Source organism: Oryx dammah, unplaced genomic scaffold (assembly GCF_014754425.2).
Source record: "Oryx dammah isolate SB20612 unplaced genomic scaffold, SCBI_Odam_1.1 HiC_scaffold_23, whole genome shotgun sequence".
NCBI lineage: Eukaryota > Metazoa > Chordata > Mammalia > Artiodactyla > Bovidae > Oryx > Oryx dammah.
The window spans coordinates 117,107,088-117,134,487 of record NW_024070207.1 but is presented as its reverse complement, the minus strand read 5'-3'; the positions used below and the strand labels follow the sequence as shown (position 1 = coordinate 117,134,487).

The following is a 27,400-nucleotide window of genomic DNA, read 5'->3' as shown; positions in this document are numbered from 1 at the left end:
GACAGAAGTGGGGTTTTCTTAGAAATAATTTGGCTTGATTGTTTTCTCCCATTTTTTATGTATCTGCTAAGGATGGATTTTGGGAAAATAGAATTGCTTGAACAGTTTAGAACTAGAGGGTGTTGTGTGGCAATACTGTGACCGAACCTGTGCCAGCTTCTGTGGCCTAAGCTCTTCTCTGGAACCCCAGGAGGTGTCCAGTGGCACCCCAGGGCATTCCAGGGAGCTTGTGTGGCAGAGTCTGCTTGCCTGCATGAAGTTCTCAGTGTGGTTGGGATTCTGTTTCTCTTCTCTCTTCGTGTTTGTCAACAGTGGAATGATGGGATTGATGATTGGCATCTCTAATGGAAACCTACCATTTCCAAGAAGAGAAAAGACAATAAAAACTCACTTCTTAGAAGCTATACTCAGAATTCCATAGGAGAAAGCAGGGTCCAGGGTGAAGGCTAAGAAGATTTTTCTTATCTAGAGATCCCAGTTTATATTCCTTCAAACAGTGGTTCAGCTGATTGAAAAAAATGAGGTAACAGTCACTCAAATAACAAAGAAACTGACTTTTTTCTTATGTGGAAGTCTGAGTTGGTGAGTGGTCCAGAAGCATACCTGTCCAGAACCCGGGTCCCTTCTGTCATCTTGTTTCAGATCCTGTGAAGGTTGCCTTTATCCATAGGGTTTGGAGGTGGCTCACCTCTAACATGTTCATGTTCCAGGTCCCAGAAAGTGGAAAGGAACAAATGGAGAGAAAATAAGTTACTTTTAAGGACATCATCATTTCTCTTGGATACCTTTCACCTAGACTTAGCCATATGGCCTCACCTACTTGCAAAGAAGACACAGAAATGCGGCTAGTTTCTAATTGTATGGCCGTGTGCCTAGCTCAAATTGAGGAGGAGATGCTACTGAAAACAGGAAGGCACAAGAATATGATTGGAGGACAGTCTGCCACATAATCTTCAATGTACAAGTCTCACAGTATACAGTTCTAAACTGAGAGATTGCCTGATGAACAACAGCAGCAGGTAAAAGAAACACCTCGCTGTTTCTCCCTTATTTTCCTCCTTGGAAACCAGGCCAGTTAGAGCCCAGCCTGGAACAGTGAGAAACAAGGTTAGGAGAACCTAGACAGACTCTAGAAGCAGGTCTTAAATGGTGAGGCAAGTTGGATGCCTTTACTGAACTCTTGAGAGGTTTTTGAAGCTGGATCCTGTCTTTGCATTATGCAAGGCTCACTTGGTGACAAAACATAAAGAGCAACTTGAGGTAGCAAAACTGTGTTCATTATTATAAGAATACAGGGGTGACTCATTGAACCCAGGGACATGGATGGATTGGGGGAGAGGACCATATTTCTATTGGCCTTCCTCCTGATTCATCTCTATTTTCTGACATTTTTATCTGTGAAATCTTCTCAACCACCTTCGGCTCCAGATATTACATTCTCACTGTGCAGGGCCCAGGCTAAACCAAACTCTTAACTGGAACCCACATCCCTGGGAGAGAGATTCTGGTAAGCTTAGCACAGGCTAGCATCTGTTCAAGTGTGAAAACAGAGCTGAGTGTTTCCTAGAACAAATAGGACTGTCTGTCTGGGGCCTATCCCTACAGAGGAGGGGAAGGGGATGGAGGCAATTCCCAGGGAAGGGCAAACTGTTATAAGCTAGCACACTTAACGTGGTAGTTGTTTAAGTAGAGGCATCCAGCTCTGATCAAGATGTATTTTCATAAAACTTTTTATTTTATAATAATTATACATTCATAGAAGATTAAAAAATAGTACAAAGAAGTCTTATGTATCTTTCATGTAGCTTCTCTAAATGGTTACATTTTACCTAACATAGTAAAATATAAAAAACAGGAAATTGATGTTGGGACAGTATATATGTATAGTTCTATGCCATTTTATCACATTTGTATGTCTGGTAACTACCACTGTAATCAAGATACAGGAGTCACCCCACCTCATCCTCTTTTCTACTCTTTACCTGTGGTAACCACTGATCAGTTTCCTGTCTCTATAATTTTGTCATTTTCAGAATGTTATACACATAGAATCACACAGCATGTGACCTTTTGAGCTTTGCTTGTTTTCACTCAGCGTAATGCCCTTGGCATCTGTCTAAGTTGTGTAAATCAATACTGCTAAGAAATATTCTACACTATGTATGTACCATAGTCTGTTTAGCCATTTACCTATTCAGAAACATTTTGTTTGTGTCTAGTTATCGAGTATTACAAACAAAGCTGTTGTGAGCATCTGTGTACAGGTTCTTGCGTATACATATGTTTTCATTTCTCTGTAATAAATGTCTAGGAGTGTGATTGTTGGGTTGTGTGCTAAATGTATATTTAGTTTTTAAAGAAACTGCCAAGTTGTTTCCCAAAATGACTGTACCATTTTATCTTCCCACCACCAGTGTATGCGGTTCAGTGTCTCCACATCCTCACTAGTGTTTGATACTGTCACTAGTTTTTAAATTTAGCTGTTCTAATAGGTGTGTAGCGCTATCCCACGGTGGTGTTAATTTGCATTTCCCTAATAGCTATAGCATCTTTTCATGTATTTACCATCACGTGTCCTCTTTGGTTACATGTCTCTTCATCACGTTTGCCCATTTTCTAACTGAATTGTTTTTTAACATTGAGTTTTGAGAGTTCTTCATATATTCTAAATACAGATCAGTTGTTACATCTGTGGTTTGCAAATGTTTTCTCTCAGTCTGTGGGTTATCTTTTCATTCTCTTAAAAGAGTCTTTTGTAGAGCAAAAGTTTAAAATTTTTGATGAAGTCTCAACTTACTGATTTTTTTTCCGTTTATGGATTATGCTTTTCTTTTCACCTCTAAAATCTGTTCACCAAGCTCTAGGTCCTGATGATTTTCTCTTACATTTTCTTCTAAAAATTTTATAATATTACACTTTACATTTAGGTTGGTGATCCATTTTGTGTTAATTTTTATATAAAGTTTGAATTTGGGTCCAGATTCATTTTTTGACTATGGATATTGAATTGCTTCAGCACTTTGATTGAAAAGACTGTTCTTTTTCCATTGACTTGCTTTTCCTCGTCTGTCAAAAATAAATAATCTGTACTAGTGTGAATCTCTTTCTGGGTTCTTTATTCTGTTCTAATGATCTATGTGTCTTTCACTCTGCCAATACTACACAGTCTTGATTGCTATCTTTATTACTTTACCACTTGATACTATAGCTATATAATAAGTCTTCTGTTTTTCCCACTTTGTATTTTTCAAAATTGTTTAGCTATTCCAATTCCTTTGACTTTCCATTTAATTTTAGCATATTTTTGTCTTGAGCTGCAAAGATCTTGCTGGGATTTCCATGGGAATTATGTTAAACCTTTATGTCAATCTGGGAAGAGTTGACATCTTTACTGTATTGAGTTTTTTAATCAATGAACATATATTTCTCCATTTACTTAGACCCAATTTATTTCTTTCATTTGTGTTGTATATTTTCAGCATGTAAGTTCTATATATTTTGTGGTATATCTAAGAATTTCAATGAGTCTTTATAAATAAAATTATAAAAATCTATATTAGTTTATCTGATCATGTGATTCTCTTTTTCACCTGTTAATGAATTATATTGATTGTTTTTGAGTATTGAATCAGTCTTGCTTCCCTGGAATAAACTTCTCTTGGTCATGATTTATAATTCTTTTTTATATTGCTGAATTCTATTTGATAATATTTTATTAAAGATTTTACATCTGTATTCAGGAGGAATATTGTATCTAATTTCTGTCTTGCTGGGCTGCTCCTTTCCCAGTCCTTTGGCTAGAGAGAGCAGAATTTTGGGGAGGCTTTTTATTGTCTGCTCTCATTGGCATTTATGAGATACATATGAAGTGAAAAAGAAAACCCAGGTAGTTCGTGGCTATTCTTTCCTTGGGTACCAAGTTCCCTAGCTGGTTTGCCTTCTTCACTCTACTTTGCAGAGTCATCTTATATTATTCTGTATATTATGTCCAGTGTTTTACTGTATTTAGTGGGAGGAATAGAGAGAAATGTATCTTCTCTGTCTTGTCCTGAAACCAGAATCCAGTCTGTATCTTGTAAAAAGTATATTTTGGAGCTTCTTCCTTGCCTATTTATGGGTAAAAAACTAATGTTTAAACTTGTTGAATAGGGAGTATGCCTTATACAAGTGAATAGAGCAGCTAGTATAGTATACATTCTCAGTGTACCGCCACCAGATCTCTCCAGGGGTCACAATGCTTTCTAGTTTAGTTGCTCTGGCTCCCAGGGATCACAAACATGTTTGTTTCTCTGGGGGAACTTAGGTGGTCCTTTTGCTCTGAGGATTCAGTATTTCTTGCTGTGGGATATAAGGCTGTAGGTTCTACAACCATGTTGATGGTTTTGAGGGGGAAAGTAGTTGCTAAGAAAAATTAGGGCCAGTCAGGCAGTGTAAGCAAAGACTGTAATGGGCCAGGTGGGGCTTGTGTGGTCACCTTAGTTAAACCTGTTCTGTGAATTTACTGTTGACTTACTTTGGAAAGACTGGTATTAAAACAATTTTATGTTTTTCTCAAGTGCCACAGATGTATGTTGGTGTATGCACTTGCACACACACACTCACACACAAACATACTTAGGCATTCATGCCTAATAATAAAGAAATAAAAGAGAGTTGACTAAGTTAATGTAGGATTTTTACTGAAGAGAATGTTTTTCTATTCTTTGCCTTCAGACTTGCCCACAGGGCCACCTGCAGGTCTTTGAAATGCCATTAATGATTGCACAAAAAGGGTATTCCACTTAATGTCGTTTGTCAGGAAGAAATGCTTATTAAATGCCTTTGGATAAATGGAACAAAACATGTTTGAAAAGGCCCAATTCACAGCTTTTCTTCAAGTTGTAAAATGGAAACTGCTTCATGTTTAAATAATTCATCCCAAGAAACTTATTTCCTTTGGTATGTTCCTGCCTGCCTGTGAATATATGATTTTATTTTTGGAGCTCTGTGATGTTAGCCCCTTGTTAGTTTAGCACTTCTCATGAATCAGAGAGTTCTGACCCACAGGGATCTGGACTTCTACGTTCTGTGTCACTGAACTGTCTGTACTTTTTTGTAGGCAGTCTTCCAAACAGAAGAAGGCTATTCAAACTGCTATCCGCAAAAATAAAGAGGCAAATGCCGTGCTGGCCCGTTTGAACAGTGAGCTCCAGCAGCAGCTCAAGGTAAAGAGCTTCCTGAATTTGGATAACCAGGCTTTGTGTCTGGTTGTTTTGTTTTGTTTTGATAAACATTGGCTGAGCATCTGGTTCTATTCGTGTTGGTAAGACTTGCTCTTTGTTCTCAGACTCCTTTTGGAAGGCAGAGAGTTGCTGTATTTGTTTCATGGGTTGGTTCTTGTTAGAGGAAGACTTGAAGCTTTAATATGCAAGCTACATATTGTGTGCTAGTTAAAAAGACAGAGAAGCTATTACAAAGCTCTTTGAAGCATTCTTTATTGTCCAAAGCTTCTGGGTAAACCCCTAATTTGTCGAGGTCCTCTATGAATGATGCTATACTCATTTCAATGGAAGAGGGTGGCCCTGATCCTCTCAAAGGCTATCCCCTCCTTTGGTATCTTGGAAATGGTTCCACATCACCTCAAGGACATCTCTTCTGTTCTAATCGCCGGCTTCTATTCACCATTATTCTCCCCTGTATTATTAGTTTCCCAGGGCTGCCCTAACAAAGTGCTACAAACTTAGTGGCCTAAAAGAACAGCAACTTACTCTCTGCCAGCTATGGCAGCTAGACTTCTGAATCACAGTGTCTGCAGAGCTATACTCTCTCTGAAGGCTCTAGGGCAGAATTCTTCCTGTCTTCTTCCCAGTCTCTGGTGGTGGCTGGCAGTCCTTGGCATTCCTTGGCTGGTAGATGCATCACCTCAATTTCTGCCTCCACCGTCTGTCATAAAGTTTTTTCTGGTCTCTGTGTATCTGTGTCCGATTCCTCTTTTCATCCTTCCCCTTTCTTACAGGGATATACTGGTCATTGGGCTGGGGCCCACCCTAATCTAGCACAGTCTCATGTTTTAACTAGATTATATCTGCAAATACCTTATTCTGTATGAGTTCACATTTACAGGTACTGGGAGCTGAGTTAAGCACACGTTTTCAGGGCAGCCCTGACATCCCTTGATTTTCTGCTGGGTCATTGCTGCCCACACAGACACGTGCTCTAGTGTTGTCCAGCGCCTCGGCGCCCACATCCTCCTCCAGCTGCTGCCTGGCCTCTAGTCTCCTTCAGCCAAGCTTCCTAAGAGTTGTTATTTACTGTCTCTGCTTCCTCACCAACAGTGTTCTCTTCCTTGACTTTGCTGTGGCTTTTACTCTCTTTTATTCACACCCCTCTTACAGCCACATTCAGTGGGCCTGTTTAATACTATTTGAATTTTCAGAACCTGTGCCATAGACCATTGGCAATTCCTTCCTCTGAAATGTCGTTTCTAACTGGTTTTCAGGATGTCATACTTTCCGTGTCCATCTCCTTCACTGATGATTCTTTTTTATCAGTCTGTACTGTCTCTTCATTTTTTATTTTCTCTTTCATTACTCCCTGCCTTTGCCCTATTTTTTTTTTTTTTTGGCTGTACCACACAGCTTGTGGGATCTAAGTTCTACAACCAGGGATTGAACCCAGGTCCTGGCAATGAAAAGCTGGAATCCTAACTGTAGGCCACCAAAGAACGCCCCTAATATTTTATTATGAACATTTTCAAGCATGCAAGAAAGTTACACAATGTTGGTTCTCCCATTCACATCTCGCTGCACTTGTTTTATCACATATCTGTCCTTTTTTATCCCTCTTATCTATCCTTCAGTCTGTCTTATTTTTAACATGTTTTCAAGACATCTGTGTGTGTCCCCTGAATATTTTAATGTGCATATCATTAACTAGAGTTAAATATTTTTACAAACTTTCCTTATGTTGTACATTTTATATACAATGAGTGTACACATCTTAAGTGTACACTTGCTGACCCTTTGTAAGTGTGTATACTAATATATCAAGATAGAGGACATTACCATCTCCCTGGAAAGCTCCCTCATACTCCTTCCCAGTTAATTTCTGCCGCACTTAACCCCTCTTCTAAACTTCTTATGCCATATTGTTGCCTCTTCTATGACTTTATGTAAACAGTGTCCTCTGACATGTACTTTTGTGGAAAGCTTCTTTCACATAGCATTGTTTTTGAGATTCATTTTCATCACTGTATGTCTCAGTAATCTGTTCTGTTTTATTGCTGAGTGGTATTCTACTGAGTGAATATGCTGCTGCTGCTGCTAAGTCACTTCAGTCGTGTCCAACTCTGTGTGACCCCATAAACAGCACCCCACCAGGCTCCACCATCCCTGGGATTCTCCAGGCAAGAACACTGGAGTGGGTTGCCATTTCCTTCTCCAGTGCATGAAAGTGAAAAGTGAAAGTGAAGTCACTGAGTCGTGTCCAACTCTCAGTGACCCCATGGACTGTAGCCTACCAGGCTCCTCTGTCCATGGGATTTTCCAGGCAAGAGTACTGGAGTGGGGTGCCATTGCCTTCTCCAGAGTGAATATGCTATAGTTTGGTTATTAATTCTATTAATGGATACCTGGAAATTCTAGTTTTTGCTATTTTGAATAAAACTGCATTTTTTAATAACTCTTTATATGGGAATATTTTCTCATTTCTCTTGGATAAATTTCTAGGATTTAGGATTAGTAGGTAATATGGTGATTGTGTGTGATTAGTTTGAATGGAAATGACTAGAGCTTTTCCCAAAGTGGTTGTAGCATTTAGTATTCCCACCACTACTATGTGAAAGTTCTGGTTGTTCCTCATCTTCACCAACACTTGGTATTATTGTTTTAATTTTTATCTAGTCTTGTGGTGATGTAGTTTTTATTTTACATCTCCTTAGCACTTTTCTATGTGATTATTTATTTTTCATATATTTTATTTTGTGAAGTGTTTTTTCCAAATGTTTGGCCATTTAAAAATCATTTTCAGTCTTTTTTGTAGAGTTGTAGGTAGATGCTTTTTATATTTTCTGTTGCCAGTCCTTTGTTGAGATATATATTTTATGAATGTTTTCTTCCAGTCTTTATTTTGCCTATTAATTTTCTTAACTACCTTTTCATGAATAGAAGTTTTAAATTTTGATAAAGTCTGATTTATCATTTTTTCACTTATGGTTATTAACTTTCTTCCTATTATACAAGGAAAGTTTGCCTACATCTAAATTATGAACATATTCTCCTCTGTGTTCTTCTTCTAAATGCTTTATTGTTATAACTTTTATATTTAGATCTGTGATACATTTGTGTTTTTAAACTACTTTATTATTTATTATATACTAAACATTTATTTATTATAAAGCTGTATGTATTTAATGTATGTGATGTGATGAGTTTGGAGGTAATTATACGTCCATGAATCTGTCACAATTTATGCCATAAATTGCCCATCCCCTGTAAAAATTTCCTCTTGCCTTCATTATTATTGAAGTATAGTTGCTATACAATATTATATAAGTTATAGGTGTACAATATAGGGACTTACAATTTTTAATGGTTATGCTTCATTTATAGTCATTATAAAATATTAGCTATGACTTTCTGTGCTGCATAATATATACTTGTAGCCCTTTACCTTTTCCTCTTCCCACTGGTAACCATTAGTTTATTCTTTATTTATTTGGCTTCACTCATTCTTCATTGTGGCATGTGGGATCTTTAGTTGCAGCATGTGAACTCTGTTTCAGCATGCAAACTCTTGGTTGTGGCATGCGGGCTCTTAACTGTAGCGTGTGGGATCTTTAGCTGTGGCATATGAATTCTTAGTTGTGGCATGGAAACTCTTAGTTGTGGCATGCAGGATCTTTAGTTGCAGCATGGGAGATCTAGTTCCCTGATCAGGGTTCGAACCCAGGCCCCCTGCATTGGCATCTTGGACTCTTAGCCACTGGACTACCAGGAAAATCCCTCCTTTTTTATTATATTCACTAGTTTGTTGAATTTTTTAAAATTCCATATATAACTGATCTCATGGGCTTCCCAGGTGGTGCTAGTGGTAAAGAACCTGTCGGCCAATGCAGGAGATGTAAGAGACCTGGGTTCGATCCCTGAGTCGGCAAGAGCCCCTGGAGGAGGGCATGGCAACCCACTCCAGTATTCATGCCTAGAGAATCCCAGGGACAGAGGAGCCTGGTGGGCTACAGTCCATGGGGTCACAAAGAGTCAGACACGACTGAAGCAACTTTAGCACGCACACATATACAGTATTTATCTTTCTCTGTCTGACTTATTTCACTTAGCATAATGGCCCAAAATCCATGCTGTTGCAGATGGCAGAATTTCATTCTTTTTTATCACTCATGTAATTATAATTTCTTTTATGTGGTGAGAACATTTAATATTTACTTCTTAGCGATTTTTAAGTATATAATACAGTATTGTTAGCTATAGTCACCATGCTATACATTACATCCACAGAACTTATATATCTTATGACTGCAAGTGTGTACCCTTGCTCAACATCTCCCCATTTCCTGCACCCGCCTCCCAGCCCATGGCAACCACCATTTTACTCTGTCTCTATGAAGTTGGCCTTTTTAGATTATACATAAAAGTGATATCATATGGTATTTGCCTTTCTCTGTCTGACTTACTTCACTTAGCATAGGGCCCACAAGGTCCATCAGTGTCATAAATGGCAGCATTTCCTTCTTTCTTTTGGCTGAATAATATTCGATTGCATGTATGTACCACATCTTCTTTATCCATTTGTCTGTAGAGCGAAACTTGTTTCCGTATCTCAGCTATTGTACATAATACAGTGAACATGGGAATACACATATCCCTTTGAGATCCTGATTTCTTTTCCTTTGGATATACCCAAAAGTGGGATTACTAGATCTTACGATGGTTCTTTTTTTAATTTTGAGAAACCTCCATACCATTTTGTGTAGTTGCTGGATCAGTTTGTGTTCTGACCAACACTGCACAAGCATTCCCTGTTCTCCACATCCTTGCCAACACTTATCCCTTATCTTTTTGATAATAGCCATTTTAACAGGTGTGAGGTGATATCTCATTTTGGTATTGATTTGCATTTCCCTGATGATTAGTGATGCTGAACATGTTTTGTGTACCTGTTGGCCATTTGTTTTAGAATGCTGTGTTTCCATTTTTATTTGTTTCAGGATAGTTTTTTGATTTCCCTTTTGATGTCTTCTTTGACTCATTGGTTGTTTAGAAGTGTTTTGTTTAATCTCTATGTATTTCTGAATTTTCTAGTTTTCCTCTTGTTACTGATTCCTAGTTTAATAACCTTGTGGTTGGAAAATGTACTTGGTATGACTTTGATGTTCTTAAATCTGCTAAGACTTATCTTGTAACCTATCATATGATATATCCTCAAGAGTATTTCATGTGTGCTTGAGAATATATATTCTGATTCTAGTGGATGAAATGTTCTGTATGTCTGTTAGGTTCATTTGGTATAGTTCAAGACCAACATTTCCTTGTTACATTTTTGTCTGGATGATATACCCACTGTTGTAAGTGAGCTATTGATGTCCCTCATTATTACTATGCTGTCGTCTATTTCATCTTTTGGATTTTTTAATATTTACTTGATATATTTAGGTGCTCTGATGTTGCCTGCATATATATTTATGACTGTTATTTTTTCTTTATGAGTTCATCCCTTTAACATTATATAATGACATTCCTTGTCTCTTGATATGGTTTTTGAACTATAGCCTGTTTTATCTGGTAAAAGAATAACTACCCCTCTTGTCTTTTGATATCTACTTGCATGGAATATCTTTTTCATCCCTTCATTTTTTCCTATGTGTGACCATAAACTAAAGTGAGTCTCTTATAGGCAGCATGTAGTTTGGTCCCTTCTTTTTTTTTAATCCATTGATCTGCTCTATGTCTTTGGATTGGAGAACTTAATTCACTTACATTTGAAGTAAATATTAATAGGTAAGGATTTACTAATACCCTGTTAACTGTTTTCTGACTGTTTTATAGTTTTCTTGTTCATTTCTCCCTCTCCTACTGCCTGCCTTTGTGAATTGATGATTTTCTGCAATAGTATGCTTTGATTGTCTTCTCTTTATCTTTTGTGAATCTATTGTAGGTTTTTGTGTTTGCTTTGTTGTTATCATGAAGCTTACATAAAACATTTTGTAGGTATAACAGTCTATTATATGCTGATAACTTTGATTGCATATAACAACTCTCAGAGAAGGCAATGGGAACCCACTCCAGTACTCTTGCCTGGAAAATCCCATGGACGGAGGAGCCTGGCAGGCTACAGTCCATGGGGTCGCTAAGAGTCGGACATGACTGAGCGACTTCACTTTTACTTTTCACTTTCATGCATTGGAGAAGGAAATGGCAACCCACTCCAATGTTCTTGCCTGGAGAATCCTGGGGACGGGGGAGCCTAGTGGGCTGCCGTCTATGGGGTTGCACAGAGTCGGACACGACTGAAGCGACTTAGCAGCAGCAGCAGCAGCAACAATTCTACCCTTTTACTCCCCCTTTTGTTTTTGAACAAAAGCAAAAACAAAAACAAAAAAAGAGCTTCCCTCGTGGCTCAGCTGGTAAAGAATCTGAGAGACCTGGGTTCGGTCCCTGGGTTGGGAAGATCCCCTGGAGAAGGGAAAGGCTACCCACTCCAGTATGCTGGCCTGGAGGATTCCATGGACTATAAGGTCCACAAAGAGTCAGACACGACTGAGTGACTTTCACTTTGTTTTTTAATTCATAATTTACTTTTTATATTTTATATTCATTAACAAGTTATTTTAGCTATGGTTATTTTTAATACTCTTTTCCTTTAGCATTTATACTAAATTTAAGTGGTTAACACACTGCCATATTACAGTATTAGAGTATTCTGAATTTGACTATATACTTAGTTTACCCCAGTATATTGTATGTTTTCATATTACCAATTAGAATCCTTTCATTTCAGCTTGAAGAACTTCTTTCTACATTTCTTGTGAGGCAGATCTGGTGGTGATCAACTCCCTTGGCTTTTGTTTGTGTGGGGAAATCTTTTATCCCTCCTTCATTTCTGAAGGATAACTTTGTTGAATAGAATATTCTTGTTTGGGAATTTTTTTTTTTCTATGAGCACTTTGTATTATCATCTCACTCTCTCAAAGGGTGCTAAGAAATCCACTGATAGCCTTATAAGAAGTCCCTTTTAAGTTATAAGCTTCTTTTCTCTTGCTTCTTTTAAGATTTTTCTCTTTGAGTTTTGACAAGTTTATTATAATAAATCTTAAAGAGGAAATCTTCAGTGGAGTTTGTTTGATGACCTTTGAGCTTCATGAACTTGGATATCCATATCTCTCTCCATATTCAGAAAGTTCTCAGCCATTATTTCTTCAAATAAGCTCTCTGTCTCATAACTTCAGGAACTCTAATAATTCACAAATTATTTCTTTGGATGACATCACATAGATCATGTACCTTTCTTCATTCTTTTAAATTTCTGTTTTCTTTGTTCTCCTCTGGCTGGATAGTTTCAAAACCCTTGAAACTGTCTATCTTAGATTCTTTATTCTGCTTGAACCATTCTGATGTTGATGTTCTCTATTATATTTTTAATTCATTCATTTTATTATTCAGCTCCAGAATTTCTTGTGGCTCTATTTTATGATTTCTATCATTTTGTTAAACTTCTTGTTTTATTCATGTAGTATAGTTTTCCTGATTTAATTGACTTGTCTTTCTGTGTTTTCTTGCAGCACATTGAGTTTCCTTAAAATAGCCATTTAAATTCTTTATTGAGTAAATCCTATAACTCCATGTTTTTGGGATGGGTTACTGGAAGATTATTGTAATTCTTTGGTGGCATCATGTTTCCTTGAAGTTTTGTGTTGTTATCTTCACATTTGAAGTAGCAGTTACTTCTTCCCAAACTACTTTCAATCAGCCCTGTTAGAGATTCTGACAATTTCTCAGATCTTCTATGGATGCACTTGCTCAGCACTTAGTGTTCCTTCTTATGACACAATTCTTAATCTTGTATGCCTTGTTCTCATCCTGCAAAACACAAGGCCAAGTGCTGACAGCCTCCCTTTTATTTTCCCAAAGATGGCACTGCAGCTCAAATTTGTGGTCTCTCATGGCCTACAGATTTGGGCCAGCAAGTCTTTCTGCATGTGTTCACTCACCATCAGGAATGTGACCAAGGAACTGGCCACAGGTTGATGGTGTGTGTAAGGCCCATGGAGTGCTGAAATGCCTCATGGGTACTTGGAGGATGCCCAACTTATAGTCAGGCTTATGGGTGGGCTTCTTGATGGTGCCCCATGAACATTTAGTAGGATCCATGTTCCTTTAATCCCTTTTGAGAGTCCTGTCTGCCACTCTCCCAGCCTCTTCCCCCTCCCCACCTCTAGTCATGCAGTTCACAATTTAGTACTGGGGAACCTGGTTGCTCAGGTATGCACTTTCCTTGGAGAAATCATGGGCCAGGATCTTTTCTAGTCATAAACTGTGCTGCCTTGGGGTGAGGTGATGTGAGTAGTCAAACAGTTCTTACCCTCCCAGTGCATCCAGACTTGTGTTATTTTTCTCTAGCATTCTGCTTGAAACTTGGACTTCCACAAAAGTTCTTTCACCTCTGGGTAATTGTCTAAAACAGTGTTTCCCAGAGTTTCTTGGACTGTGGCTGAGAGGGCCTAGAGCTGTTTCTTGGACCCTACTGGGTCCAGAGCCAGAACTGAGATCTGTGTGCCTGTTACCAGATGCATGGCTAGATGAGACACCTCCTGGGTCCTTTCATATATGGTGCTGGATCCCATAACTCCCACAAAGGCACTTTGTGAATGGATGCCAAATTGTCATTAACAGGGAGACATGGACAAGGAATGTCTTATTCAGCCATCCTACTGACATCACTCCTGGTAGTTTTAAGTTTTTAAGTGAACTTCCATAGTGTTTTCCATAGTGACTGCACCAGTATCTATGATCCATTTTGAATTAAGTTTTATGTATGCTATAAGATTAGGGTCAAGGTTCATTTTTTCCCATATCAGTATTTCATTAATCTAGTATCATTTGTAGAAAAGTTTCTTTTCCTTCTTGAATTACTCTGATGCTGTTCTCAAAAATCTAATAACCATGTAAGTGTGATTTATTTATGAATTCTTACTCCATTCTGTTAAACTGTTTCTTGATCTTTATACTGGTACTACATGGTCTTGATTTCTGTAATTCTTAAAATCAAATAGTATAAATTTTTCACTATTCTCTAATTGTTGAGAATTTAGAAAACCTCTCAATGGTTCTGAGTGTGTAATATTTGCAAATTGTTTCTTAAAATTTCATTTCCTAACTGAGTTTATGAAGGTCACAGAATATAAAGTCACACAGAAAGCAATCATATTTCTATATACAGGTAATAAACAACTTGTCACAGAAATTTGAAAAACAATAGTATCCACAATAGCTATCATTTAGGAGAGTATTCCTCTCCTAAATGAACTACTTAAGTATAAATTCGTCTATATACTGAAATGTGCAAAATGCTGCTAAAAGAAATCTAAGAAGACCTAAATAAAGGGAAAAACATACGTAGCTTGTGGATTGGAAGACTCAGCATAGTAGTAATACTATTTTCCTCTAGGGTGATCTATAGAATCCTTGCAGCCAATCAAAACCCCAGTAGGATGTTTTGTAGACATAGACCAGCAAATCCTATAATTTATATGTAAAGGCCAAGGAACTGGAATAGCTAAAACAAATTTGAAAAAGAAGAACAAAGATGGAGGAATCACTTTCAGTATCAAGCTTCAGTAATCAAGACAGTATGGGATTAATGATGAATCAGTGGAGCAGAATCAGAAGTCCTGAAGTAGACCATGTGAATAGAATAAGCATTTGATCTTTGACAAATATACAAAATCAGTTAATTGAGGAAAGGATAGTCTTTTCAACATATTGTTTTGTAACAATTGGTCATCCATCTGTAAAAACATGAGCTTTGACCCAAAATCTCACTTCTGATACAAAGATTAACTTGAAATGGGTCATAGAAACAAATGTAAAACATAAAGGTATAAAACCTTGTAGAAAAAAAACATAGGAAACATTTTTGTGACCCAAGGTTAGAAACGATGCCAGAAGCACAAACACAGAAAAAGTCAATAAATTGGACTTTATCAAGATTTAAAACTTTTACTCTGTCAAAAATACTGTCAAGAGAATTAAGAGACAAGCTATAGACTGGAAGAAAATTTTTGCAACCCATGTTTTTTGACAAAGGACTTGTGGCCAAATTATATAAAGAACTCTCAAAACTCAGTAATAAGAATTCTCAAAGCTCAACCAACCCAATTTAAAAATGGGCAAAGGATTTGAACAGATACTTCACCAAAGAGGATATAAAGATGGCAAATAAACATGTGCTAAGATATTCAGCATTGTTAGCCATTCAGTTCAGTTCAGTCACTCAGTCGTGTCCGACTCTGCGACCCCATGGATTGCAGCACGCCAGGCCTCCCTGTCCATCACCAACTCCTGGAGTTCACTCAGACCCACGTCCATCGAGGCAGTGATGCCATCCAGCCATCTCATCCTCTGTTATCCCCTTCTCCTCCTGCCCCCAATCCCTCCCAGCATCAGAGTCTTTTCCAATGAGTCAACTCTTCGCGTGAGGTGGCCAAAGTACTGGAGTTTCAGCTTTAGCATCATTCCTTCCAAAGATTCAGTTCAGTTCAGTAACTCAATCGTGTCCGACTCTTTGCGACTCCATGAATCGCAGCACACCAGGCCTCCCTGTTCATCACCATCTCCCGGAGTTCACTCAGACTCACATCCATCGAGTCTGTGATGCCATCCAGCCATCTCATCCTCGGTCATCCCCTTCTCTTCCTGCCCCCAATCCCTCCCAGCATCAAAGTCTTTTCCAATGAGTCAACTCTTCGCGTGAGGTGGCCAAAGTACTGGAGTTTCAGCTTTAGCATCATTCCTTCCAAAGAAATCCCAGGGCTGATCTCCTTCAGAATGGACTGGTTGGATCTCCTTGCAGTCCAAGGGACTCTCAAGAGTCTTCTCCAACACCACAGTTCAAAAGCATCAATTCTTTGGCGCTCAGCCTTCTTCACAGTCCAACTCTCACATCCATACATGACCACTGGAAAAACCATAGCCTTGACTAGACGGACCTTAGTAGGCAAAGTAATGTCTCTGCTTTTGAATATACTATCTAGGTTGGCCATAACTTTTCTTCCAAGGAGTAAGCATCTTTTAATTTCGTGGCTGCAGTCACCATCTGCAGTGATTTTTGAGCCCCAAAATATAAAGTGTGACACTGTTTCCACTGTTTCCCCATCTATTTGCCATGAAGTGATGGGACCAGATGCCATGATCTTAGTTTTCTGAATGTTGAGCTTTAAGCCAACTTTTTCACTCTCCTCTTTCACTTTCATCAAGAGGAGGCATTTTAGTTCCTCTTCACTTTCTGCCATAAGTGTGGTGTCATCTGCATATCTGAGGTTATTGATATTTCTCCCAGCAATCTTGATTCCAGCTTGTGTTTCTTCCAGTCCAGCGTTTCTCATGATGTACTCTGCATATAAGTTAAATAAGCAGGGTGACAATATACAGCCTTGACGTACTCCTTTTCCTATTTGGAACCAGTCTGTTGTTCCATGTCCAGTTCTAACTGTTGCTTCCTGACCTGCATACAGATTTCTCAAGATAGGTCACTATTATTCACTGGTCTCTATACTTCATAGGCCTTTTTAATTTGGAAACATATATTCTTCAGTTCTGGGAGTTTTCTTGATTTTTATTGACCCCCCATTTTCCCTGTTCTCCCTTCCTGATATTTTTCTGACACTGAACTTCTTAGTTTGGTTTTTCTAATTTTTCTCTTCTAGTTTCTTTTTTTGGTCTATGTGTGGAGACTTACTTATTTTTAAGCTCTAAATCTCCTATGTTTAATAACCAAGAGTTCATTTTTTTCGTTCTCTGCTTGTTTCTTTTTGATGGCATCCTATTCTTGTTTTATGGTTGTAATATCTTCTATTAATTGTAGTTTTTCTTCTTCCTCAATACGTTTTTATTTTGTTGTATATACTTCTCATTACATACTTTCCTTCAATAGCTGATACTTTCCTTCAATAGCTGATGGTCCTTCTCTGCTTATATTTAGGAGGAGGATGAGACTGCAGATTGAAGGTCCATACCTGTTGTGGGACTTGTCATCTTTGAGCTTCATTCTCCCCCAATTTGACTGAGCTGTAGAGCTGGGGAACTCCCAAAGACAGTGTCGTTGGCTTTTTCTTCTTGATCTGACTGGAGTCCTCAAAGAAGAGACTCTTCTGGTCTCTTGCATGTAAGGAAGACGTGGTCCAGTGGAGCAGAGAACTCTGGTTCTCAACATTCAGGGTATTCATTTAACCCCCCTATTTCCAGTCTAGTTTTTTGTTGTTAACTGTATCTGTGTGTTGGTATTCCAGAGGTCATCTGTTTTGCCTTTCAAAGGAATAAATCTTCAGTGTTCTACCCTAGTGGCAAGAAGAATTTGGGAATCTGATTACTTCTGAATCAGACTTTCAAGGAACACTTCTTGAAGACAGTCCTCTTTTCTTCACTTTCACTTTCATAGATATCTGAGACTGCCAGTTTGAGGCTTTTAGGGATTCTTCTATGTAAAATCAGACTGGTTCTTGTTTGATCTCCATCCTTGGCTTGCAGTGCACTTTTATTTACTTGATCTGAAGACGTGAAAAAGTTTAAGGTCTAAGACGCTAACAGAAATCTGAAGAATCATCAAATGGAGCTCTAGTCATGAGCCTCTCAGTCAGTTCCCAGATTGAGTTTACACATACAGAAGCCTTGAATAAAGGGGCATCTTAGTTACCTGCAAGAAGGACCCCACTCTGAAGCCAAAAGTTTATATTGTTAGTCTTTCTCTCAGACTTTCCCAAAGAGCCTTGTGCCCATTTACCAGTGTGACTGTGCACTTGGGAAAAGGGACTCATCAGATTTGGGGAGGATTACTGAACACAGGCTCTAAACTGACATTCATTCCTGAAGACCCAAAATGTCCCTATGTTTCACCAGTGAGAGTAGGAGCTTCTTGAGATCACATGATCAATAGAGCTGAAGCTCAGGTACATCTCACAGTGGGTCCAGTTTATCCCCAAATCCACCCTATGGTTATTCTGTCCAGTTCCCTCAAGCATCATTGGAAGAGACGTATTCAGCAACTGGGAGAATCCCCCACTTGTTTTTCTTGGATTAGCTAATTCATTCAGCATTCATTAGTTTGTCTTCCAGCTTACCAGTTTTATTGCTATCACCTCTTCCCTGTTGTCTTCCCTGTCCTTGTGTGTCTATGACCCCCACCCCACCCCTAATTTTAAAAATTGGTTTAGCGTTCCAGTAGGGAATGAGTTTGGTACATAGGTTCAGTTCCAGCTTTACTTGGCACCACCATCTTTATTATTTTGCTGGGTGATGCTACCTAATCCTGTTGCTTTGAAGGCCATCCAACCTCACAGATTTATGTCTAAAGCCCCTCTTCTCTTTCTTCTAAGCTCTAGACATGCATTTACAACTCCTTATTCTACTTTTCTCCTAATATACACATCTCAGATGCTTCATTCCCAACTGTCTCCTTGAAATGTCCATTTCTCATCCAATCTTCTTGTTCTCAATTAATCCCACACTACCAACCACCCTATTCCTCAATTCCAAATCTTCCTTCTTTCCTACATCAGCTTTATCAACATGTCTTATTAGTTCTAGATTTAAAGTATGTCCAAAATCCACCTCCTCCTCTCTGTGGCTACTACCTTAATCTAAGCCATTTTTGTTTCTCACCTGGTTTCATACAGTAACTTCCCAAATGCTCTCTGCTCTGACTCTTGTCCTGCTACAATCCATTGTCTACACAAAAGACAGAGTGAGAATTCTGAATTTGAAATTAGGCCACATGCCTTTCCTGATTCAAAGCTCTCATTGCTGTGCCCCTTCATTTTGAATGGCATCCATACTCCTTACCCTGTCTTCCGGGACCTGCCTAACTCTCTGACTTTACTTCCTGCCAAGGTCTTCATTGTCCCCTCTGCTTTTAGTCACACAGGCCTTGTGGTTCATCAAACGCACCAAGCTTGTTCTCTCCTTTGCAGCCTTAGTTGTTGTCATTTTGTCTCATTGAATATCGTTCACCTGTATCTTCACATGGCTCACCTCTCACTTCATTTAAGTCTCTTCTCAGTAGCATCAGCTCTGAGAAGCCTTCCCTGACCATGCTCTGTGCCTTTCTCCCAGATCCACCATTACTCTCTATTACAGCATCTAATTTCCTTCTGAAAGCCTTCTGAAAGTATTTCTGTTTTTTTTTTTTTTAAACTTTCTTATCCTTGTCCAGCCATTTGAGTATAAGCCCTCTGAGGGCATTGGTTTGAACTGTTTTGTTCCTTGGTGGTATCATCACAACCAGAGCAGAACCAGGCCCTTCAGTTCAGTTCAGTTCAGTTGTTCAGTCAAGTCTGACTCTGCGATCCCATGAACAGCAGCACACCAGACCTCCCTGTCCATCACCAACTCCCGGAGTCCACCCAGACCCATGTCCATTGAGTCGGTAATGCCATCCATCCATCTCATCCTCTGTCGTCCCCTTCTCCTCCTGCCCTCAATCTTTCCCAGCATCAGGGTCTTTTCAAATGAGTCAGCTCTTCACATCAGGTGGCCAAAGTATTGGAGTTTCAGCTTCAACATCAGTCCTTCCAATGAACACCCAGGACTGATCTCCTTTAGGATGGATTGGTTGTATCTCCTTGCAGTCCAAGGGACTCTCAAGAGTCTTCTCCAACACCACACTTCAAAAGCATCAATTCTTCGGTGCTCAGCTTTCTTTATAGTCCAACTCTCACATCCATACATGACCACTGGAAAAACCATAGCCTTGACTAGATGGACCTTTGTTGGCAAAGTAATGTCTCTGCTTTTTAATATGCTGTCTAGGTTGGTCATAATCTTCCTTCCAAGGAGTAAGTGTCTTTTAATTTCATGGCTGCAATCACCATCTGCAGTGATTTTGGAGCCCAAAAAACTAAAGTCAGCCACTGTTTCCCCATCTATTTGCCATGAAGTGATGGGACTGGATGCCATGATCTTCGTTTTCTGAATGTTGAGCTTTAAGCCAATTTTTTCACTCTCCTCTTTCACTTTCATCAAGAGGCATTTTAGTTCCTCTTCACTCTCTGCCATAAGGGTGGTGTCATCTGCATATCTGAGGTGGTATTTCTCCTGGCAATCTTGATTCCAGCTTGTGCTTCATCCAGCCCATCATTTCTCATGATGTACTCTGCATAGAAGTTAAATAAGCAGGGTGACAATGTACAGCCTTGACATACCCGTTTTCCTATTTGGAAACAGTCTGTTGTTCCATGTCCAGTCTCACTGTTGCTTCCTGACCTTCATACAGGTTTCTCAAGAGGCAGGTCAGGTGGTCTGGTATGCCCATCTCTTTAAGAATTTTCCACAGTTTATTGTGATCCACACAGTCAAAGTCTTTGGCATAGTCAATAAAGCAGAAATAGATGTTTTTCTGGAACTCTCTTGCTTTTTTGTTGATCCAGCGGATGTTAGCAATTTGATCTCTGGTTCCTCTGCCTTTTCTAAAACCAGCTTGAACATCTGGAAGTTCACAGTTCATGTATTGCTGAAGCCTGGCTTGGAGAATTTTAATCATCACCTTACTAGCATGTGAGAACCAGGCCCTTAGTAGATAGATATTCAGAGACTGTTGGATGGTAGGAAGGAGGGTAGGTAAATAAACTCTTGTTGAGTTCCATAATGATTTTCATCATGTTTGTTCTTCTGGGATGTCTCAGAATTGAGCCTTTATATAGACTTCTTTCCCGCAGAATGCCTTTATGTGTCCCCCTCTCTCCTTGTCATTAGGTCTGTTTTAGGGCTCAGAGTTTGAGTTCCCAAATAGCAGACTGCAGATCCTCTTTTCTGCCTTTAGCTGAGAAGACACACCTTCAACCACAGATGCAGGATCCTCGATGACACTTTAGTGTAAGGACAACCAGTGTCCTTTCTTATCCCTTGGTCCTGATCTAGTATGGTGCTGGATTAGAAACAAGAGATTGAAACTAGAAATGTAGTCCTGATGACCTACCTCTCAGTATTAGGAGTCTGCTTTTGCTTTTCTGCTCCCTTTCAATCAGTCTTTTTATTTTTAACATCATTCTGTGCCAGCCACTGATCCTGTTAAAAACTGAGTGTGAGATATAGGTGTGGGGAGGAGGGAGGGTTGATCAGTTAGTTTCATTTCATTATCAAGAAAGGAATTGAGAGACTATTGTGAAGCCTCCTATGTCCTGTCACCAGCTTCAAATACAATGCCTCCCAGTCTACTCCTCCTTGAGTTATATGGCACCTGAATGCTTGTGGGTCCAGTCATAAGTTTCTTTTTAATATCAGGTGAAGTGGGGATGAACCCAAGAAATGACCCCTCTCTTCTCTTTCTTTTGTACAACTCAGGAGGTTCATCAAGAACGGATTGCATTGGAAACCCAACTGGAACAACTTCGTCCAGTCACTGTATTGTGACCCTCCCCTCCAAGATTCAAGTAACAGTGGGTGACCTTTTCTGCCAAGATCTTTCCTTTGAATGTTTCAACGCAACTACATAGATGTCTGAGACTGTCAAAAGCTCTGAGCAGCAGAATGTAATCAATATCACCTTTTCTCTTGTGTTTCACGCGTACGTTTTTACTGTGGTGGAAAAAATACAACTGATTGTCACACTTAAAATTGTAATTATCAGTGGAATTTATCTCCCATTCTTAAGTATTTCCTCAAGGTGTTAGATGTTGCTCCTTATTGAAAACCAATCTTCTAGCAAATAAAAAACAATTTAGAGCATTATTTATTTAAAGAGTTTATGATTTGTATAAGACCTTGTAACCCAGTACCTTTAGGATGCTTGTTTTATTTTCATATGTATATCATATATAGTAGGTTGGTTTCCTGAATAATTGTTATTCCAACTAGATAGTCTTTGGCATGATGATGATAAAAGCAAAAACTAGAAGTAAACAAAATCATTAGCTTTAGACTGGCACTGTACCCTCCACCACTATACATATGCCAAAAACTGCTTCTCTAGTGCCATCTTGATATTATATCTAGCTATGAATAGTACATGACTGTTGTTTTCTATGGGATAGCAAAGACTTATTCAGTCTTACACCTCTGTGAAGTAGTAGTTTTGTCCATGATCTGTTTAACTTGGCCCAGCTACGCTGTCAACACAAATAACTCAGCCCGTTCATGCAGGTTTTTGGACAAGAGCAATCTGCCCTAACTGCCTTGCCCAATCAAATTAAGTAACTAGTTGCCAGATCTCTACTTCTATCCTGCATGGGTTAATATATCTGTAAATGCATGAATTTGGAAACCAATCATCAAATGTGAAAGGCTGATGAAACTGTTTGGACTGATGAATATTTGTTGTTTGAACCCAGGTATTCAAACTAAGGAAGAAGGGGCAATGATTATTACCAGTAATCCAACAGTCTTTGGTATTTATTTTTGTCTTTGTTATTTTAACCCAGATCACAAGTGTATTGAGTATGAAGAAATAATGAAAGAAAGCTGATCCTTACACTTGATATATGATTATTTTGTTCTCTGTGAAGTGACCCTTGAGGAGGGATTGGTTTATATGTAGTTCAGAGGCGCCCAACCGACTCCAGTGTAAGTGATGTAAAACATAAAACAGTAAGCTCAAATCACAGAAGCCAGTATTCTGTAGAAATTTGCGTAGCCCCTGCTTGTCCTGCAAGCTCAAGTTGACAGTGGGAATTGACTGACTCTCCCAGGTATCTGGGCTCTCTAGCTTTAACAGCACTTCAAGATACTGATGGCAAATTTGCCATCTCTTGTGCATTTTGCTAGTTTACCAGTTCTTAAGATATTGTGTGAAGTGTGCTAGGGTCCTTTCTGAAGTGGTTTAGCAGAGGTCTGCAGTTTGCAGGACTAAGCCTTTAATTTCAATAGAGTTGACTGCTCTGAGAAGAAGTAGGCATTTATTTAATGCTTCCTTACTCCATTGGCAAGCTTTATCAGTAGTTTAATGGCAGAAGAGAAATGCTCAAACAGATGATTTTTTTCCAAAGAAAAACAAAATTGTTGATTCTGTTCTGTATATATTAAAGGATTCAGAATTGCTTGGATTTTGAAAATCCTAAGACTTGAACTCTTTCTCTAGTCCCCTTTCCTTCCGTTTTGGCTGCCTTCTTTGTCCCTGTGGGAGGGTTTCAGGGTCAGTTTAAACCTTTTCTAAAATATGAATGGGTGAGTGAACATTTTTTAGGTAACCTCTTTTCACATGTTCTGAGAACTGGGGGCTGCAACACATTTTATCAACAGTGTCCACATTGCAGACGTTTCCCATCATATCTGCCCTTTGTTCCACTCAATCCAGGAAAGTCTAGCATATGCACTTTATCTCATAATCTTCCAGGACATATGCACACACTCCAGATAGCACTTCATATCCATTAAGCAGACATATAAACTAAAGAATGTTAGTCTATGTTCTACATTTTTAAAATATTAACATGTTTTTCCCTCATCAAGCCAAAACCAGAGTGAGCCAAATTAGGAGTTTGGGGTTTTGTTTAGTTGGCTTGGTTTTCATTAAAGGAAAAAACTTGCACTGGACAGTCAAAGGCTCATGTGTTGCATAGTATCACCAATATTTTAAGATAGACATTGCATTAAAGCCCACAACAATACTATCTACACCCCACCTTCCTGACTGGATTTAATAGTGACCACAGTCTCTTAGTTGCCTAGAAGTGGATTTTTTCAAAAACCAATTGAATACACATACAACATCATTATTACCTAACTAGTGCTTATCCTTTGTTTCTCTGTTTTCTTAGGATGTGTATTTTTAATTTAGGATTATAACTCCTGATAATGTTTCTGTAAGCCTTTCATGTGATTTATAGGAAGACTGAGTTATTGTTATCACCATTATACCTCTTTTGTAAAACTACTCAAGAATAAGACCTGCTTGGGCAGAAATCTGTGGGCAGAATGTTGATGTTACCCCCCATCCATGAGGGTTTAATAACCTTATTGTTAATCAGTCTTCCTCCATAGGAATCTCATAGTTCCAAGGATGAATGCACAGTATATTACCAATTTACTGGGTACCTCAGCATCTCTGGTTTATCACTTATTGCTTTGGCCACCTCCCTATCCAGCAGCCATGAAGCAAACCCAAAAGGTAGATTTCTAGAATGGAGGAGTATGTCATAATCAAGGCAGACATTTGCCTTAGTTGGAGGTATCTGACTGCTTTATAAATATTAGAGAAATACTTTGGATCTGGTTAGGAGAGGAGGCTGCTTAGCTGGGAGCTGTGTCCATTTTCTTCTCATTGCACAGTAGGATGTCGGAGATGAGAGGACCTGTTCCCATATCCTGCAGCTGCTTTGGGGAAACCAAGGCCCTAAGAAACCACAGTTCCTAGTCCAAGAATCCACAGAATGAGGGAGCTATTGACAGAGTTGGATTTTATGGATTCTAAGTTGAGTCCTCTAGCCACTAGCAGTACTAAAAATAGATTAGAAGGGTTTCTTCTATTTACCATGTTTTATTTACTTAATTAATCAGTTTTAAAATATGGAAACATGTTTTAGTGAGTTTGAGATCTAGATATTTCTCTTGGATTGAAGCAAAAAATAAAATCTGAAAGAATAGGATTGAACTATTTGTTCTTCTGAACACCTCACCTTTCATGATGTAGTAAATTACCCTGGGTTTCTTGGCAGAACTTTTGACAGCTGTTGCTTTGAATGAATTCCATTTCTGTATTCCTTATGGGAGTTTGTTTTTAAAATAGACTACTGTGATTGAAATGAACTCAATATGTAGTAAGTTATAGTTTTCTTCAATATAGCATGGGTTACTTGGGTTGCAAATATTCCATTTCAGCATAGTTTAGGGTGAGTAATCAGAAACATGAATTTTTCTTTGATTCCCTAGTAATGTCTGAACTAATATTAAAGCATTCCTCTCTTCACATGTGATTTAATTCTAGTCTGTTTCTAAATGATATTTGTCCATTTCTTAGATGAGCTTATAACCATGGTGATGATAGATCTGTGCTTATTAATAGATCAATAAGAAAATAATCTGGAATGGATTTTTTTTTCTTGCAGTTAAGACAGACATTTGCAAACATATTAGTTGGAAAGATCTCAATTTTAGTATAACACCTTAGAGGTAAGAACATTTGTTCAGCACAAGCTAAAATCACACCTCCTGACAAGATAGCAGTAACGGAATTTGATTTTTAAAATATTAAGAAAAGAATTACAAATATCCTAGCAACCAAATCTTCCCATATTACTGACAAGTAGGACTCAGTAGGTTGTGGTTTGAGCAGTGTGAATGTGAACAAAATGAAATCTCAGTTGAGAAGTCTTTTTCTCCTCTAGTTAAAGAGAACATTCTAGTAACTTTGGTTTCTCTTTCCAAGTTGTTGACTCTGTTTCAGGTGTACTCTTTGAAACTGATTTCGAAGGATCACTTGAATTTACACTTTAGTTATGGGTGCTTTGTTATAGTATTTTGCATCATGACCCAGTGTGGTTCAGATTCCTAGTAAGAAATGGGGGGGATGCGGGCTTTTGGAATCCCGAGTTGTAGGCATATCTTGCCTCCCCTTCAGCCCAGGCTAAGGAAGGCTGCCCACCAATACCTGCAGATCAGTCATCAACAGCAGTTTATTAGTCTTACTCTATGAGCCTCCCCACTTTGTTGTTTGCAGTGAGAGATGCAGCTAGTTTTGTGACCCTCCCGAGAGCAGCTCTAAGAACAGCAGACCAAGAGGGCCAGACATGCAAAGCAGTGTAAGCCAAATCTGCGTGCTGCTTCCTTCTCCAGAATAGGTTTTCAGAGATTGCCTTACCAAGCATTTCCTGAAACAGCCAGACTGTGAATGTGGGCGAGACATTCCAGGTGCACACTTTAGGCTTGTCTCATTGTTTTCTACGTTAATTAACATACATGATGGTAGAGGGACCTTTTCAAAAAGCATTTCAGGTTTTCAACAGGACTTATTCTAGTGACAGAAGCGGTGCTCTGCTCTCAGTATTTGAAGAATGTTTGGGTTTTGTGTTTTGTGGGTTCTCCTGTCTTGCTCTAAGTCAAGTTCATGACTGTGGGAGATTGGACAAAGTGGTTTATGATTCTGAAGACTGGAGGACAATGGAACTTAGCAGGTTGGAACTGGAATTTGAGGGTGGCAGTAGGGAAACTTCTGGTCCCAATTTGGTCATAAAGCACTATGTTGGACATCAGGATTGGATCCTAAAGCTCCTTCAGAGAGCCCTGCTTTGGGAAGGGAACTGGTGATGCAGGCGCCCCCTTGTATGGAGATTAGGTCAACTGAGTTGAATTGGTTTTTATTTTGAGTCAACTTGGGTGAGGACTTTGGCAGTAACCTCCCTGGGAGCTGGTTATACCCTTTCCTTTAGCACTGTCATTCTTTTTGTCTTCAGCACAAATCCAGTGTTCAAGTGAGCCAGAAGTGGGAAGAGCCATTTTAGTCTTTGTAGCTGTGGGCCCGGAGAGATAATTAGCTGATGGTCTATTTTAACCTCAAAAGTAAAAATGTATATTTTTTCACTACAGGTACATTGAACAGTTAAATGAGGAACAGCAAAATTATATATTTGATGCCTTCTGTCTTTTCATGATAATGTGCTAACAAGTTGTGTTCGTCTTTTACTCAGCCAGTCTCATTCATGTGCTAAACATTGGAAACTCTATGTATATTAGTCTTAAACATAAATAAATACAGGGTGTCCTACATTTGGATTGTGATTTGTCAACTCAGCTAACCTTACTGCCTCTCTTTCACACTTGTTGGAAAGTCTGTGGAAAATATAGTAGGTTAAGAATCTCCAACTTTGTAAAATGTACGTGCTGTGAAACTGGGGTGCTGTGTGACAATAAATGTCAGATAATCAAGTTGACTCTGGTGTAGTCTTGGTGTCAGTCAGTATATTGTGTGTATTTGGTCTGTGCATTTAATGCAAGTGACGTGAAAAGGAGTTGGCAGTCTTCCCTATTCAGTCAAAATCTGAGATCTGGTTATTTTCACCTCCTGATCTGAGCTGGGTCCTTAAGCTCGTTAAGCACTCCGCATTCCTGGGGTATTGTGGCTAACTCACAGTGCATTTTAAAGATCCACCAAACTGATAACTTGGCTTAATGTGCGGTCAGGTTGTTTGCTTCATCTTGTTGGTGTTCTTTGTGTTCAGAAATGTTTCCAACATAATGTCCTTGCCTAGATTGCAAGTGAAGGGGAGGAA

The 27,400-nt window shown here is 38.9% G+C and overlaps 1 protein-coding gene across 2 annotated transcripts in view; it reads left to right on the top strand.

Moving 5' to 3' along the window:
- The window catches only part of REPS2 (RALBP1 associated Eps domain containing 2), a 251,685-nt gene extending 224,624 nt beyond the window's left edge, over window positions 1–27,061 (top strand). For both annotated transcript variants that reach the window (XM_040266555.1, XM_040266554.1), the window contains exons 17-18: window positions 5,099–5,204; window positions 21,543–27,061. In XM_040266555.1, coding sequence (XP_040122489.1) covers window positions 5,099–5,204; window positions 21,543–21,611 — 175 coding nt within the window. In that variant the 3' untranslated portion in view covers window positions 21,612–27,061. The remainder of the gene's footprint in view (window positions 1–5,098; window positions 5,205–21,542) is intronic.
- Window positions 27,062–27,400: the final 339 nt, after the last annotated feature.